The sequence below is a fragment of the Camellia sinensis genome, chromosome 8 (assembly GCF_055761805.1).
Source record: "Camellia sinensis isolate YWXY chromosome 8, ASM5576180v1, whole genome shotgun sequence".
Taxonomy (NCBI): Eukaryota; Viridiplantae; Streptophyta; class Magnoliopsida; order Ericales; family Theaceae; genus Camellia; species Camellia sinensis.
In genome coordinates this window covers 182,078,102-182,096,884 of record NC_138968.1, presented here as the reverse complement: position 1 = coordinate 182,096,884, position 18,783 = coordinate 182,078,102, and the positions used below count along the sequence as shown (strand labels likewise).

Genomic DNA, 18,783 nt, shown 5'->3' with positions numbered 1-18,783 from the left:
CGTGCCTCGGCTCGGCCCTCTACGAGATTGTTTGTAGAGATGGGCTAGCCCAGTAGGATATCTTTGTATGGGCTTGGCCCTTTGTAGGTTCGGTCCAAGGATCAGATCCTGCGGCTCGGCCTAGTCTAACATCGTGGTTGGATTGACCTTTCCTCCACACGCTGGGCCCAAGTGCTTGAGGACTTGGGTGGATTGTTGACGATGTAATTGGGCTAATCTGACTGGCCCACTTGCTTATCCTGCTTCTCAGGTTTTGAGTCTAATGGATTGGGCCGGCCCAAGGCTTGGATCCGACCCATTTTATATTTAGTCCCTTCAATATAGGTCACCGATAGGAAAAGAAAACCCTTATTGGTTTCAATAAAATTAGGATTCCTTTCTTGAAAATATAATAATAATTATTATTATATTCAGTTTTCTAATTTTGGACCAATTGGGATTGCTTTATGGTAATGTAATGGCATCGATGTCTAGAAAGCTAGTTTTCTAATTCTAGACGTAGAAGGACTTACCAGTCATGTGTTGAACTGTGCTTCCCTCACATCCATCTGAACTCAATTGGAGCTTCTTATTTAGGTTTATAGCTATTTTAATAATTTAAATTAATTATCTTTGTAAAATTATTTATATATTTCCTTAAAAAAAAAATTAACCCATCTTACTATGATAACTTATTCAATTTGTTATAATTTTTTTTTTTTGAATGATCAAGAAGTTAGATGAGTTATGGAGGAATTATATACATGTGAGAGTTGGGGAAAAAAATTACAAACATATGGAGGTACAGGTGTGTCTGTGGTGGAGTGTAAATGAAAGATTACACCCCTTTATATGTTGGTAATTTTTTTGAGAGATTTGGTGATAGACTCCTCACTGTCTAATTTGTCTTTTAAAAAGACAAGAATTATTTAGATCCTTTCAAAACCCCCTAATATTTTAAACTTGTTTCTTTTACTATACTACCCTCATATATATATATATATGTATTAGCTCTTCGATAAAGTCATCCTCACAGTGTATTTCAGAATAAATAAAAAATTTACTCTGATTTAGGGTAAAATTTTTCTCTGAATCAGAGTAAAATTTATTATTATTCAAAGTAAAATTTTATATCGTTAAACACGTATATTGCCTTAGAGATAAAATTTTCCTCTCATTTTATCAAACAAAAACAGAGCACATACCAGAGTAAAATTTTACTCTCATTCTGCTAAACAAAATTAGAGCAAATACTAGAGTAAAATTTTACTCTCTTTCTGTCAAACAAAAACAGAGGACATACCAGAGGAAAAAAATAGAGAAATAGAGAGATAGAGATAGCACATAAATTGCCTTAGATTTGGTTCAAACCAGAGTAAAATTTTACTATCTGAAAAACAAAGCATGATGAGGAGACAAAGAGAAAAAGAGGGAGAAAATATAGATCTGAGATGATAGATCTCAAATTTGAGGTCATCAATCTTAGATTTGAAGTCTTGGATGCTAAGGATGACGATAGTGACTTCGAATGGCACTGGTAATTGAGATGCTAGTAGTGAAACGGTGGTGGCAGTGGTTGAGACGGTGTTGGTGGACATGACGGAGGTGGTGGAAACGATGGTAGTCGTGGTAGTAGAGATGGCGATGGTGGTGGTGGTGTAGACGGTGGTGGTGGTAGTGGTGGAGAGAGCTCTTAGAAAGAGATAGAGAAAGAAAGAGCTGAAAGTGAGATGACAAATTGATGGAGAGAGAGAGGAGAAAGATAGAGTGTGTGTGTGTGTGAAGAGGTAAATTTGTCACACAAAATATAAATCTAAAATTTTTTGTCCTTTATACAAGACTGTATAATTATGAGGGGGTTTTGAAAGTATAATTTTTTTTTTTGGATTCTTTTAACAAGAAAAGGAAGGTAAGAGAGATTCATAGCCAAATTTCACAGTTTTTTCTTCTTTTTTTTTTTTTTTTTTTTTCTAACTCTTATAGTTTACCCATGTTTTATAACTAGTATATATATTTAAAAAATATATATATATGAAAAGCACACTAAGTTTATTTTTTTAGGAGAAATTACGAAGAAAAAAAAACTCAAAATTTGATCCTTGTAAGAAAATAAATCTTGAATTTTTAATTTTGTCAATTTGAACCCTAAAATTTTTAACTTTTTTTTTTTTTCAATTTTAGCCATTTGCCTATTTTCTTTAAATAAAATTGACGAAAAAAATTAATATTTTAGTCATTAAACTCAATAAAATGGAAATTTTAAACATTTTACTTATACTTATATTGAGTTTAATAACTAAAATAATATATTTTTTTGGTCAGTTTTAGTTAACGAAAATAAACAAATAGTTTATATTAAAAACAAATCATAAAATCAAGATTTAAGTTGACAAAATTAAAAATTTATAATTTATTTTGTTATAAAGGTTAAACCTAACAAAAAAAATTTTGGTTATAATTATCCTTTTAAAGAAAAAATAGAAAATGCTACGTCAATTTGAAGTCTTTAAATGGTTAACGGACTAGACAGTCCAATCAATTACTAACTTTTCCACTCCAAATCGTATGATCAAGCCCAAGCCCACTAGGTTGATTATAATAGAACATTAAAGAGTTGACCAATTGACAAACTACATCCATTCTAACAGTTTAATTAGGTATAATCAAATATAAAAATGATAATTATTATTTGCTTCCTACATCATTCTATGTTAACAACTTAACCATGGAAGCAGAATGAGCTCGTCATTCCATTCACCATACCACCATGGAGTTTACTTCAATTCTTTAATGTGAGAATCTATAAAAATTTATTAATTTAAAGAAAAGAAGAAAAAAAATTTAACTGAATAGTTGGCCATAATAATTGCACGAAAATACTATTCCTTTGCTGCATTTACTTGTTCCAAATTCCAATCAATACTGCCATTAAAAATTTTAAAAAAAAAAATCCCAACCAATGTAAACAGAACTCTTTATTTCTAAAATTCTAATTGATCCTAAGGCAATTAGCTTCGCTAATATATGTTTGTTTTCTTTCATCTCTCTACTTTCATAGGCAATCCTTGAGGTGGTAATTTTATCATGAATAAATAATCTGACTTTGTTGTTGCCAGGTGAAGTCCAAATATCCATGCACTCCTGCAAGTCTGCATCACAGGTCATTAGGATTGACTCCTGCTTGTCATCCTCATACTTTATGTTAAAAGTACCAACCTATAATGGCAGCCTCTTTGTTACCTTATTCTTCAGCTCAATGATTCCAGAGGTTGACGGAAATTGAAATTGAATCATGTCTTCTCTATATATTGCCTTTACAATCAGGGTGCTCACTTCTTGCCTTGAAGTAACATTTGGCACCGCTCGAGCCAGATTAGTCTTGACTCGCTTGGGAGCTGGGCCAGTTCTTTGACTAGATCCCGACACTGCATTTCCTGAAAAGCCTTCCGAACTTCTAATTAGCAGCAAATCTCTAGAGGGGGTTTGAGATAGTATGGAAAGAATGGCATCAGGGTTGCAACGAGCAACTGAGGGATTTGGTCTAGTTGGTTGAAACACCAATTCAGAGGAGCCCCCAATTGTTGAACATTGTTCGTTAGCAACACCAGTGAATAAATTCTCCTTTGGAGTCATTTTACCAAACTCTTGCAAAATACCAGTTTGCACATGGAGTTCATTGTGATAGCCCCTAGGTATATGATCCAACAGCCTCTCAACCTGTCCAAAACCCACTTACGTTCTATGGCAAAGTGATTTGCCCTTTTCTCTTTGAAGTTCGGAGCCTGGAGGCTTTCGTTGATCAAGTACAACAACAGTGGGAAGTTGACTTGGACTCATAGAAAGTGTAGGATTGTTTGCTCTTGCACTTGGAAAAGATTCATCTACTGACTTTAGCTTGTTTCTCTTACGAGATGGCCACTCCGAGATCCTATGCTCCCTACAGATGCGCTTTAGAGTAGATCGGCTAACTGCAAAAACAACAGTACAAATAAGAAATACTCCATTTCTGTGCTGCTATTATTTTTTTTTCATTATTATTTTTTATTGTTATTACAAGTGATTTCTGATGCTGCTACTATTGGATTAGTCAGGTTTCATATAATATAAGAACAATTTAGCCAGTTGAAAACAACATGAGCAGAAAGCGACACTTCAACTTCAAGAACGCATGCGTACCATTTAGCCTACTTACAGCATCTAGAAGAGTCAGATGGAAATGTTGTTGAAGAATCTCCAGACCAATTGATCCCTTCTTTTTTTTTTCTAGATTTTATATTGGATGATTCTCCGGTCAGTACAAGAAATAAGGGTTTTCACGACTTTTTTTAACGGCGTTTTCTTAAACGTCATTTTAATTAACATTTAGCGACGTTTTAAAAACGTCGTATGTTTAGTGAATTAAAACGACACCGTATTATGGTCAAAGGCGTTTGAAAACGCCTCCAAATGCGGTATGTCACACGCGCCTATTTTGAATATGAGAGTAAAGCCTTTGTAAACCCTCAGTCTTCAGACATAAACATTGAATCCTCGCGTCGCCTCTCTCTCAATCCTCTCTAAACCCTTATTTTTGAATCTCACATTCAAATCTCACAGATTCATTGATTTCGAAGTTCCACCTCCACCACAATCTGCACCAGCTAGGTAGCGAGATTCACCGATTCACCGATTTCACAGATTCACCGATTCAAATCTCGCAGATTCACCGGTTTCAGATCGATCTGCACCGCCACCGCGATTTCGATTCAGATCGGTCTGCACTGTCACCCGATTTCGATTCTCTCTCTAGATTTCTCTCTCAGAGATTCATCTTTGATTTCATCTTAAAGCGATTTCAATTTCTCTCTCTCTCGATTTCAAAGCTCCACCGCCACCACCATCTATGCAAGCTTCCATGGCTTAGCACCTCATCTCCTTATCTCTTCCACTTTGTATATACATATACATATATGTATATTTATCGATTCTCTCATGTACATACGCGTATTTGTATAGACACCGATCGATAATGGAGCAGAGCTTCTTCGATTTGATCTATTTTCTACACTGCCCAGCTCCCGAATGGGTAAAAAGTTATTGATGGAATTTTAGGCAAAATATGTTCCTAATATGGTTGTATTTAGGCTTTGTTTCACAGCAGGAAAGGAAGTTCATAAAACAACAATGTGCTGCATGCAAAATTTGGCAAAAGCTTTCTCAAGCTATGAGTTGGAAGTACTGGTACAGACAACATGCACATCCCTCCATTTAGAAGCATCTATATAGTTTACAGTATTTTTTCAGACCAAAACTGATGAGTTTATTGACCTTTGGTCCCTGACCCTTTGTTTTTATTTCAGGTTAAGCGGGAAGGGCTGCTTCAATATGCTCAAGGTGCTATTGCAGGGCTGAAACTAAATTCTGATATTGCAAGGTTGTTAACATTTATTGTCTGTTGTGTGAGTTGGGTGTTAAAGTGTCATTGTTTTTCCTTTTAGAATGAAGTTCACATATATTTGTCTTAGATTCAATATGTAAGTGTCAACGTGCATGTGCCCATATCTATTGAGGCGTGTTCCTGTGTCTACCAAGGGGGCAGTTCTCCTATATGCTTTGACTGTACTAATGTTGTCCTTGTAATTCGTAACTTATTAGTTTTTTGTTGTACTTATTGAAATGTTGAATTTTTTGAGTTAGCTGGGAGCATGTTGCATTTGGAGTCGTTGAGCAACTTTTTGCTCAAGTACATGAATTTTGGTATTTTGTTTTGTTTGTCGTTCTGGCTTTATAGTTTGTAAGTTAGTTTATTCAAGGGTTTTAACATTGGCTAATCAACTTGCTTTGGTGTAATGATTCTGAATGAATTACTATAACTGAGTGAGTTTATCTTTAGTTTGTTCTTTGGAAAGCTTCTTCAGTTTTAGTGTGACACTTGTGGGAAAAGCTCATTCATTGTTTGCTTGACTTATCAATTTGCTTGAGTATACATGAGTAGTTGCTATACATGAAGACATTGTTGTAATTCTTGATTATTTATCAGGTTCAACTATTATTAATAGAATTGGTCTATGATATCTAATGAGAAAAACAGAAGAAACTGTTCTAGCATATTGATTAATATGGTTGGCTTGTTTTTCTGTGTTTTAGCAATACGGACCATTGACTTTGAGTCTTTGAGAGGTATGAGTTTGATCATCTCCCTTGTCGGCTTCCAGACAGTTCAACTTATGGGCAAATTACTACTCTACTCAAGATTCAGCCAAAAAAAATTTAAAAATTTTCTTTTTGGGACATGCAGCAATTGTTTAAAGCCTTTAAGACCTATACTTCATTTAATGTTAGGTCTTGGATCTCAAAAAAATTGAGCTGTTACTTCTTCCCTAATGCTTAATAAGGAGTAAAAGAGTAATTCAAAAACACTAATTAGCGTACCAACTAACACACTAATTAAAAGAAGGGCAGGACATACTAACTTCCCCTATGCTAATTTCTTTTTGAAGAAATGAACATGAAAGGTTAACAAGATTACATAAATACTTTGTTTTATATTTCATAAGCATGTCTCCGAATTTATTTTGTAATTGGATATGATGTAGGGGTGTAACGCATCAATTCTCCTTGATGGTCCAAATTCAGAGAAAACAGCACCACAAAATTTTGTTACTTTATGATTGGCATTGTAATCCAAAATTTTGCTTTGGTTAATTATGTTGATTTCACAGTAGGATGTCATCTACTCCATGTTGAATTGCTTTGCTGAATAGTTTGATGTTTATGCTACATAAATAGAAAGTTTCATTTTCAAGATTTCATAGAAATCATTTACATGAAGCTAATATAAACATGATGGAAAATTTAGAGTTATATTTTATATTTGAATATGTAGTTTGAATGGGAGGCATTTATTCTTATTCAAAGTCCAAACCATAATATAGGGAGTGATATTAATTATACTAACCATTTACTCTTCTCAAAGTGATTGAATAGTTGGAAACAAAAATGCATAAAATGAAAATTTATTGAGAACATGGGAACAAAAATGCATAGAATGAAAATTTGCTTATGGAATCTTGACTTTGGAGCAGTTTCTTGACCGCCTGGTGGATCTGCCACTGCTTTGCAATCATATTTTGCAAATATCTCATTTACATGGTACTCATGTAGAGCTTATTGGATTTATAGAGCATACTCTGGCTAGAATATCATCAAGCCACTTGATATCAAATGGAGGCAGCAGTTCTTTTACTGATCCCCACAGTGGTTCTATTCCCACTACAGTGGAGATGGTGGAGGTATAAAATTAGTTTCTTCTATTGACTCATGCAATGTATTTAGACCCCATAAACACCAATCAGTTTGATAAATTTATTTCTTGTTGGATTGACTTTAGTTGAACTATTATTGTGTTTGATATTTTTTGTTAGAATGGAATGTTATTTTAAAGCCCTAACATGCTTCAATCTTCTTCAAGATCCCTTCTTGTTCTCCGCCTTCTTTTCTTGTCGCCAGTAGTGCTAGAAGCCATAGCTGGCTTCAATAAAAGAGCCTTGTTCTTTTAATTTATTATGATGTTCTATAAAATTGTTATGGTATTATGAAGAATGGATGTACTTGCAATTATCTTACTAGTCAAATAGGGTTACAAGAAAATTCAACCTGATCTTCTTAAATTCTTATGTAAAAGACATATAAGATAACTGAGAAAAAGAAAACACACACACACACAACATATATATCTCTGTATCTTCATGTACAGCCATGTCCTTTGTAGATTGAGTTGAGGTGGCCAGTCATTGCAAATAAGACCAATGACTACACCAATAAGTAGGGTTGTCGTCATACTCCCTATCAATAATTTGTTTCCAATCAAGCTGTTAATTTTTCTTGAAATACATTTTAGGATTGGGGAATTCTTGAGCATGTAGAAGATTAAATGATCTTTAAAGTGCTGCTTTGTATTTGTGCTATTAGTTGGAGTCTGCCATGCCGTACCAAGTTGTTTTCAGTGACCCCATTTTCTGTGTATAGTTTTTTGCCTCGGATATGTCTGGTTGCATGTATTCTTACTTTTAGAAGATAGTGCCTCTGTGTTCTGTATTCTCATTTTTTGTGCTTGAGTTGCTTTAGTTTATTAAGCGAAGCATTCTCTAGCGGTTCGTGTTTTTGTTTTTATTTTTTGTTTTTATTACATTAGATGCCTGATTCCTTGTGGCAGTTAGTGGGACCTAGGTCCTCACAGCATGGGAAGCAACTCTCTTCTTCCCTCCCGGTGCAACAAATACACCAAGGTTTACTCGGTGACAGGCATAAAGCACATTCCACTTTAGGCATTTTCCCAAAACCAATTTCACCCCCTGGGAATTCTTCAAATGTTTCCTTGAGTGATATTCCTAATCCTCAGAAGGTATTACATTGTATTTTATTTTTTATGAATAAGTACGGAACTGTATCAGATGGACACCAAGGGGGTGTCACCCCTGTACAGTAAAAGAAAAAAAAATTAATTAGACACAAGAACCCCAAAACTAAATCCCTTCCCTAAAATGTAACTCCTATAATATCTACCAAAAAATAAAAAGTCTCCTCCAAAAATGAATAAATCAGATTGAAGTAAGCTTTATAGACGTCTGTACATCCTTAGAAGGCATTGTATGTATTGTTTTCAATAAAATTATTCTTTTATTGGTTTTATTTATTTATTTTAATTTACACATCTAAGATGTTCTTTGCCTCCAGTTGTCTCTCCGTCTTTACAAATGATCTCATCACAGAATGCAACTGGCGTTCCAGCAGCTGTATTATCTTCTTCTTCCGGGTTTCTACATTCTTCCAGGGCAATTACTTCGAGTAAGTTATTTTATCATGCTTGCCATTTTCGATATTAAATCCTCATTTGTGCTCAAAACACAATTGAAGCACTTTTCATTTATCAACAAGAAAAGCAAACAAGTGTTGCAATTCTTTGTAATAATAGTCTCTCTTATTCTGTGTGCATTGTAGGTTTGCTCAAGCTCTCTCTATTGAACATGAAGTTTTCTTACTCAATTTACAAATGTAGCTCAGTATTCTATGACAAACAGGTGCAACGACGTGGTTTCATGAGGTGTGACCTATTAAAAAAGATGCAGTTTCTGTATCAAGGTTACGTAGCTGTGGTGTTATTTTTGTTGGAAAGGCAAATATGCATGAAATGGGTCTAGGAACAACAGGAAATAATGCAAACTATGGGTAAGATTCCATGTAGTAGCTATGTAAACAAAGAGATAAATATGATTTCAGTGTTCGACATGCATGCATGACAAGGTGACTGCAGAGATTGTTGAATGGAGAAATAAGACTGTTATATTCAGCGTATTACCTGCTGGTAGCGCGTTAGCTTTACAAAGGCTACTTAATTTATAACGTATCTTGCATCTTAGAATTATATTTGATTTATTTATCTGCTTAAAATTGCTTTATACCCCGATGTTTAAGTCTTTGCAATGTTCTTAGAATTATTTAAATGGACCCCACATAACAATGGTGCTTCATATATTGAACATGTTAGATTTTTAGTTTGGAGAAATATCTCAGCATATTGCCTTTTGTTTGCACGTTATTCTTGGAAAACTTATATTATCAAATGTCTTGCGTCCAATTATTATTTATATGATTTACTGGTTATCCACTTTTGCATATATGCTAACCTCATGAGCCACATAAGTTATAACTTAAGTGATTTTTTTTTACAGAATAAATATATTGTTTGGACATAAATGGCCAAGATTATGTTTATCTTATATAATTTGAACCACGGTTGGCTTAGTTCCTGATTTTTTGTTTCCAGTTAAATGAACCTATTATTAATAAAAGTGATTCATTGGCTTTAGATCTTGCTTACATGAACTTAAATCGTCTCACATTATAGTTTTTTATTTATTTATTATTTTTAAGAACATGATTTATCCATTCACCTTTTTATCTCCATCACTTCTTTCATTGACTTCTAAATTGCTATCATTGACAAATATCTTTCACAAATCTGCTCATAATGACAGAACAACAAGAAACCCACATGATCCAAAAAGGTATACAGGTGGATCTTCCTCAGGCCCAGCAGCAATTGTAGCTTCTGGGCTTTGTTCAGCTGCACTAGGAACAGATGGTGGAGGTTGTACAAATTTGTCATCTTGTCTTCAACTGATTCTCTTTATTTTTCAAGACAATTATTGATATTGCTTTATTAATGCAAAATACAGGTTCAGTTCGTATTCCTTCTTTCCTTTGTGGTGTAGTGGGCTTGAAAACAACATATGGTCGGACTGACATGAAAGGGTAAAATCTTGGAATTATATGATGTCCAGTGTCTTACATAGTTTATAAACAAAAGCAATGAAAAGTTTATAAACACCATAGTTTTCTACTAGAATTTTTATAGGTACATGGCATGCTATATATGCACCATTGCTGCTTAGAATATTAGGTTGATAAAGTTGGTTATGGGTGTTTCACATTTCACAATGTTAAGTATATAGTTTATATCAAAGTCAAAACTGTTTTTGGATAAAGTTGGTTATGGGTGTTTCACAATTTTTATTTCACATTTCGTTTTTTTGTCATTTATTTTTGCAACCAATCTAAATGTGACTGAATGATCACATATGTTCTTTGGCAGGATGTCAGTGCTTCCCTTTCCAAAAAGTACCCCCAGTTGTACAAGGAGGGAATAAGAAATACCTTCTTCAAATGGAGAGTTGTGGTGACCTTGGCTTTGTTTTCATTTACCAATCATTAGTCATATACAATTTTGTGATCACTTCCGGTTCTAACAGTGTTGATTCGAATGGCAAGATGTTTGGCCTTTGGGATGTCAGCAAAAATGTAAACCATGTTTGTAATAACTGTTAATTTGCGGCTTCTTCTGATGTGCAACACGATTATAAGGCGGCATCAAATAACTGTTGGAGGAAGCATTGTAACATGGTTTATATTATGTGGATAAAATGGAATTAAACAATTTGGGTTAATGAGCTGGGTGTTATTTATATTTGGAATGATCTATATTTTTTTAGTTCAATCAAATAAAATTAGCCTAATTTCAAAAAAAAAAAAAAAAAAGAGGATATGACGGCGTTTTTACGAACGCCTCTTACACCCTACATACTAACGGTCAAATTTATGCAAGAAGATATGACGGCGTTTTTCCAAAAACGTCGCTAAATGCCGCCAATGACGTCAGCATGAGTTTAGTAGGACATTTCGCGGCGTTTTTATATTAATATCATGACGTTTTTAAAACGTCATAAAGTTATAGCGACGGCCGCGTCCTCGGCGTTCGGGGCTAAGCGTCACAAAAAGAATTGGCGGCGTTTTTGACACTTACAGTGGCCTTTTTTAAACGCCACTAAAAGTTAAAATTCCTGCAGTGGGTATCTTCTATCTCTGACAACACAACAGCATTGTGGCTTTGACATGCACTAATAACATTACTTCCATTCTCTATAGGACCACCATTTTGTCGGGCTTCAGGCTGCAGTGGAGACCTAGCAGTCTGCAATATTTGAAAACAGTCGAGCCTCAAATTAAGTTTCTCATTTGTTGATGATTTGGTAACTCTGACATGCTGCATCATCGTTACCAATAGGGAGTACAACAGAAGGAATTAGTATTTGTGAACTGAAAACCAAAATTATATTTTAACAACTTCACTAAAAAAATGATAAAATGTGAGCGTGATAAATCTTGTATATCTTATTAATGTTGCATTATGATCAAGAAGGTAATCATTTAAATTTATAATGTTTAAATGATAATCACTCATGTAAAATAACATGTCAATATAGAACTGAGGTAAGATTCAAGAAAAATAATAGTTAATTTAAATTTGAATAGCCGCTAAAAAGAAAGAAACTGTAAATATTTGCAAATTTCAGCAACCATATTGTATAGATTAATTTGCCCCATATTTGGACCAAAATTGATAAACATAAAATATGAGAAATCAAACCAAACACCAAAATAATTTTAACAATTTGGGTTGTACAAATTTGATCACCAATCTGGTAACAAAAAGAAACTTAAGACTTGGGGAAAAAGGGAAGGGGGGAAACTCGCTAAATATGTCAATTCGAAAACTGAGGGCTCAAGGATTGCAATGATAGAAAATTTGTTGCCGACAAAATAATATATATTATATATTTCTCCAGCTGATCCTAAATCATGCACATTTTCTAATACTTAAAAAAAAAAAAAAATCCAGGCTTATATTAAGCCAACATACTAGATCCTTTTCAAAAAAAGGAAAAAACAATTTTATCCATCTCTGAATGTACACCTAATGAATTATGAGATCCATATTGATGCAATACGTCTAGATGAAGAACACTGGCGCTTACTAAAATAAAGGGAAGTAAATGATGAGGATTAAAATGATGATTTAAGGTGGTTTTGTCCACAGAGAAACCATCCCAAAGCCGAGTCATTATGGTATCTCCTACTACAGGAATTGCATTATAGAGCATCTTGCACCAATAATATATGGAATGCACTATGATCTTTAATATTTGTTAGAATAGTCGTGTGTTATTTAGTTCTATAATTATGCCAGTTTCATCACAGAAAAACTTCAACACAGAGAACCATGACCATCCACACCATAACTGCTCATCTCAACTCAGTCACTTTGTAACATACAAATATAATAAGAAAGCCAAGACAAGAATGACAGTCATGAAAACTAAAGTATATTTCCAAATTTTAAGAAATTAAGAATACAAATAGGTATTTATTGACTTTAATTTGCTTAGCTAATTTGAGGATCATCCCTAAGTTCTTTGTAGATTTTGCTTACCTCAGGAGCATAGCTGATCTTTTCCGAAGTCATCATAAGCTCAAGTAGACCAACACAGGACTGTCGAGAGGCTTCAAACACTGGCAAAGCCAAGGTCCCCTTGACATTGTAATATTGAGCATGATTGAGCATAAGGGGCTCATTGCGGTAGTAAAACTACACATTTGGGGTCCAAAATGGTAACTTCAACTGAAAAGCATGGCTATGATGTCCACAGTCCACACCCATACCACCGTCTAAGGGAAAACATATACATTAGAGAGGTGATCTTGCATTGATGAAGTTCATTGTTATGCAGTTCAAGAACCAAAGGTTACAATGAAGTTGTAAGTGCACTCTGGTGCAGATTCTCAACAGTTGCCGAAATTTGAGATAGAGCATATTATGCAGTCAATTCTATCTAGAATCGAAGCGAGTTTGTCATTGTCTCTTTAATCATAAAAGCTGGTATTGGCTTTAAAGTTTCTGCCTCCTACACTAATAATTTAATTTTCCAGATGGACATTTTGCCAAGTCAAGAAGCACCGCTTTCATTATTGAGAGTTTCAAGCAAACCAGTTGTGCTTCATCACCCAACTTTTGTAATTCTATGCTTTCGGACTCCAAATCAAATCTATCTGTGATTATTGAAATTTTCAAGTTATGAGTGATTGAATGAACCTCTGGAATGCATTAAATAAGCAACATGACCATCATTGGCGATAGCCTATGAAGTTAACAAATTCAGCCATATTAGAACAACATGACATTCCAAAGAATTTTACAGAATATGATTTTATTTTTTTTGTGAAACATTCTAGACTAAGATAAGTGAAAGTTAACAATAATCTATGCTATATTTGAAACAGCAAAGAAGAGTATCTTTCATATTTGTCTATGTTTGTTTCAATGCGTTCTTTGTCTGCTCTTGCTGTATTGGGCCCGTGCCAAAGTGATATCTTTGATGATTAAATGAATTATATTCTTACTGAGAGAGAGAGAGAGAGAGAGAGAGAGAGAGAGAGAGAGAGAAAGAAAGAGAGCAAGTCTATTGTTGAATTCAAAAAAAAAAAAAGTTGTTTCTTAATCACTCTCAATTTCGTTGTACTTATTCCATCTTGATTGTAACTTATAATACACATATTTGTACGACATTTAATATGATATATAATAAGTTGGAACAATGCATCTTGAATTCTTTAGTTCATGATCTTTGGGTCTACAAAGTTTGGCGATGATTTTGTCTATATAGAACATAAATTTGGTGCTTCAAGTCGCGTTACTTAGTCACTTTCCTAAACATTACATCCACCAAAAGGTATGTAGGGGGTTACAGCAAATTTGCCTCTAGGATACAATAAAGCCTGATCTAAGGATCAAGTCTATCAATGTTTGCACTGACGACAGTAGATCAAAATACTCTTGATATAATCAAGAAAACCAAGACACTAATAATCAAGTCTGCAGAATTTGATTACTAGTAAGAAAAGTAGAAACTTGCTTTAAAAACTCTTGAACGAAAACTGTAAATCAAAAGGGAGAGAGTGAAAAGTGCAGGAATGCTTTTTGGATGATTGAAATGGATGATTTCACTGCCTATTTATAGGCCTTGATATCTAATTGAATGATCATGTCCTTTGATCGCATCCGATCAGATCTGACTATTGGATCGACGATTTATGGAGCAGATCAATCTCACACCGAATAGATGCCTTGATTGATTACGATTGGGTGCTATCTCAATCGTACAATCGCGTGCATCTCCAATGAACAGCTATGATCAAACCACTCCAGATCGGACACACAACTGTTTGATCGGTTGGTTGACTCATTGCCAATGGGCAGCACATCACTACCACGTGGAGCTAACTATATTCCATGTCACCTATGCCACGTCGGATCCACGTCATTGCTCCAACCTATCCGATGCAAATAGAAAAGTGCCCTCATGGCACCTTGTGCCGATGCATCTGTACAAAGTACAAAGTGCATCATCAAATGCCATACAACCCACTACCCATGCCACGCACGCACACATATGCATGTACGGACTATCCTTACAGTGTGAGTGCATGCACACTAGTATATATTCCACAATTCCATATTCAAAGGAATATTCTATGTAACACTTTATTAACGTTGTGTTTGGTTGGGAGATTTGGGGAGAGATTTGGAAAAGGAAAGGGAAAATGTGTGTGAAATTATGTGAAATATAGGTATATTTTATTCACATTTCACCAAACTTTTCCCTTTCTCATTCCTAATCCCTTCCCAAACCCCCCAACCAAACACAGTGTAAGTGCTCCATGTTTTCCTCTCTTTTCCATGTGGAACAAAGCCTCCAAACTTATTTCAAGCTTTTTAAAGAAAAACATGAGAGGTTTTGAAAATACCCCGAACTAAATTATAAATTTTGAAAATCATTTTGAAAATTCCCCAACATAAGATACATGATAAACATACGGATACATTTCATTGTTTCCTTATGTACTATTCAATTGTTTAAGAACCATTCACTTTTTAAGAACCATTCAATTGTTTATATCATGTGTATTTTAAGTTCTACAATTATTTTTCATTTTTTTATAATAAAATTGTTACATAAATAATATATTGCTATTTAAGTTATGATATATGACTTGTTAATTTTAATTAGTGTTAATTTTTTTAATTACCTTTGAATAAATAATTCACCTATGAAGCATGGACACGCCAAAATAGAAGCCGTGGCGGTGTCAGATACGGGGACACGTACGGGATACGACTGTTGTTCATCTTGTGAAATTAATAAATAGATTTATGAAGAAAACAAAATTAAATATATACTAAGAACACATGCTGATAATTACAACTAAATTTCAACAGAAAAATACAAAATAATAAAATGGTAAAGAAACCAAACCGAAGCCTGCACGGTAGCAGTTTCCGTAAAACAGATTTCGCCGCCTCACGGGTCGAGTGCTTGTGGAATCTCGGCATCTGTCTCCCAGGATACGACGGTCAAAACCAGCTACAGCAGAAGCACTCTCTGTCTAGCTTAGCGAACAAAACAGTGGCAATACTCTCTCACTATAGAAATTTCTAGCAAACTGACTGAAAAATGGAAGAAACAATTTCTGTGTTTGAGACTTAACAGGAGGGTCTCAATTTATACATGTATGGGGGAGAGAGGAGAAGCCTCCAGCCTTTATGGCTGGTCATTAATGCACCATTAACCTCTGCAATAAAGGTAAGAGTTACAAACCCCATTAATGCAGGAGTTACAAACCTCATTAATGCTCTATTCAACTCTGTAATAAAGCCAGAAGTTACAAACCCCATTACCTCTTTCATGAAGCTAACTTCATGAGGCAATTTCTCATTCAAATCTCAATGGTTTTTGGCCATTCTATTTGTGGTGTAAAGATCTCATTGCAAAGTATCTAGACCCACTTAGACCCAACTCAATAGATGGTTGAGACCCACTTTAATATTTAATTAAAGTCACCAAAAAACCATTTTTTTTCCAACAATCCCCCACATGAATAAAAATTGACCGAATGACTCAACAAATGGACACCGTTCAACAATAAAGACTCGGAGAGAGAATACAACGAACTAACCCCGACATCAGAGAAGGTAGCTTTTGGGTTTGAACCTCTCCCAATGAAAACCTATCGAGTTTGCTGGCTGATCAGTGAATATGACATCTTGAACTGCTCTGCCGTTTATGTAAACTCAGACAATATATCTCACACGGGAATTACTCCTACCACCATTCTGTTCTCACTGGTGTGCCCTGTATGGCCCTGGACACTAGCCTGGTTCAGCGAGTGGCTTCAAAGAATCTTGGCTTGCCCAATTCTTCTAGAAGCGGCCCCACTTCACACTCACATAGGTGACTCTACTTGAGTATCCTGCTAGACTCAGCTCAACAACTTAACACACTAGAGTCATTAAAAGCTCAGCTTAACCTCTACACTTGCAGGTATCACTGATATAAGGAATGGCTGGAGGTTTAACCTCCTCAGTGACATACCACGTTACACACAATTAGGTTGTCCCATTGAACCTAGATCTTGGGACCTCCAGTCAACTAGGTTGGGTTTCCATTCCGGTAACTTCCAAAGGCCTCAACCCCATTCCTTTTGATGACGTTTCGACTAACATTCAATTTGACCCTTTGGTTAGTAGATCTGCAATGTTGTCCTTAGACTTTACAAAGTCTAAAGAGACAACTCCATTCGAGAGTAGTTGTCATATGGAATTATGTCTACGACGGATATGTCTAGACTTTCCATTATACATATTACTCTGTGCCCTACCAATTGCAGATTGACTATCACAATGAATACAAATAGCAGGCACAGGTTTAGACCAACGTGGAATATCTTCAAGGAAATGGCAAAGCCATTCAGCTACTTCCGTTGCTTTATCCAAAGCAATAAACTCTGATTCCATCGTTGATCTAGATATACACGTTTGCTTGGAAGATTTCCAAGACACGACTGCCCCACCAAGAGTGAACACATATCCACTAGTGGACTTTGAGTCCTTTATATCTGATATCCAATTTGCGTCACTATAGCCTTCAAGCACCGCTGGATATCGAGTATAATGCAACCCATAATCCCGAGTGTAGCGTAAATACCTTAACACCCGCACAATGCCCTTCCAATGAGTAGCATTCAGATTACTCGTGTATCTACTAAGCCTGCTAACAGAGTAGACTATATCCGGCCTTGTACAGCTCATCAAATACATCAAACTGCTAATGACCCAAGAATATTCTAGCTGAGAGACACTCTCACCAATATTCTTGGTCAAGTGTAGACTCACGTCTACCGGTGTCATAGACACACCTGTATTTGATTTACTAAGTTTCTCAAGTATTTTCTCAACTTAGTGAGACAGAGAAAGTACAATTCCACTAGATGTTCTGGTAATCTTAATACCTAGAATAACATCTGTAAGACTCATATCTTTCATGTCAAACTTAGAGTTTAACAATCTCTTGGTAGTTTTAATCATCTCATCATTACTACCAACAATGAGTAAGTCATCAACGTATAGACACAAAATGACATAACCACTGTCAGTGTCTTTAACATATACATATTTGTCACACTCATTGATTCTAAATCCATTTGACAACATAGCGTTGTCAAACTTCTCATGTCCTGGAGCTGAAAACCCCTCGGGTTGCTCCATGTAGATTTCTTCATTCAAACTCCATTTAAGAAAGTTGTCTTTACGTCCATCTGATGTATCTCTAGACCACGTAGTGTTGCTATCGCAATCACCATGAGAATGGATGTAATCCTTGTCACAGGTGAATACGTATCAAAGTAAGCGTTCTCTCTGCTTCTATCCTTTGATAATTAGCCCCGCTTTATACTTATCAATTGACCCATCAGCTTTCATCTTTCTCTTAAAGATCCACTTACTCCCCAAGGCCTTACTGCCTAGGGGTAGATCAACCAACTCCCAAGTATGATTCTGCAAGATGGAGTCAATCTCACTCTTAATTGCTTCTTTCCACAAAGGACTTTCAGGTGAAGTCACAGCTTCATGGAAAGTTCGAGGTTCTCCCTCTAACATATAAGTCAAAAATCCGGACCAAAGGACTTTGCTATCCTTAGCTCATCTACATCTTCAGCTTGATCATCAACTTGATCACACAAGTGATCATTTGTTTGATTAGCTATGTTATCATTGTCACCTTCAACCTCTTACATGGAACTCCGAATACATTTTCAAAGAAAGATGCATTTCTTGATTTCATGATAGTATTCTTGTATATATCTGGAATAGCAGACTGAACCACAAGAAATCGATATGTACTTCTATATTGTGCATAACCGTTGAATACAAAGTCAATGGATTTTTAGGCTTATCCTAACCCTCTTGGGTTTAGGTATTCCCGCCTCTTGCATGACACTTCCACATTTGTAGAATTTATACAAAGGCTTTTGGCCTTTTTTTCGAAAATTCATACAGGGTCTTTAAACAATTCCTTGTGTCACAATGATTATGAA

The 18,783-nt window shown here is 35.2% G+C and overlaps 1 protein-coding gene across 3 annotated transcripts; it reads left to right on the top strand.

The window, feature by feature from the left end:
* Positions 1–7,144: 7,144 nt before the first annotated feature.
* LOC145796762 (uncharacterized) lies at positions 7,145–10,964 on the top strand. Of its 3 annotated transcripts, XM_082881911.1 has the most exons (7): positions 7,145–7,250; positions 8,174–8,362; positions 8,730–8,805; positions 8,959–9,186; positions 9,996–10,108; positions 10,197–10,272; positions 10,613–10,964. In XM_082881911.1, the coding sequence occupies exons 1-4, from the start codon at positions 7,242–7,244 to the stop codon at positions 9,156–9,158; spliced, it is 474 nt and encodes a 157-aa protein (XP_082738037.1). In that variant the 5' UTR covers positions 7,145–7,241; the 3' UTR covers positions 9,159–9,186; positions 9,996–10,108; positions 10,197–10,272; positions 10,613–10,964. The 3 variants fall into 3 exon arrangements, with proteins under 3 accessions (XP_082738037.1, XP_082738036.1, XP_082738035.1); XM_082881909.1 differs by lacking the exon at positions 7,145–7,250 and having other exon boundaries at positions 8,088–8,362; positions 9,996–10,272; XM_082881910.1 differs by lacking the exons at positions 7,145–7,250; positions 9,996–10,108; positions 10,197–10,272; positions 10,613–10,964 and having other exon boundaries at positions 8,078–8,362; positions 8,959–9,983.
* The last annotated feature ends 7,819 nt before the right edge of the window (positions 10,965–18,783 follow it).

Bases quoted from the DNA above. Each gene is read 5' to 3' on its own strand.
- LOC145796762 (XM_082881909.1), top strand. From the start codon at position 8,153: ATGCCTGATTCCTTGTGGCAGTTAGTGGGACCTAGGTCCTCACAGCAT. The intron at 8,363-8,729 runs GTATTACATTGT...ATCTCATCACAG, and splicing joins ATATTCCTAATCCTCAGAAG to AATGCAACTGGCGTTCCAGC. The intron at 8,806-8,958 runs GTAAGTTATTTT...TGTGCATTGTAG, and splicing joins TTCCAGGGCAATTACTTCGA to GTTTGCTCAAGCTCTCTCTA.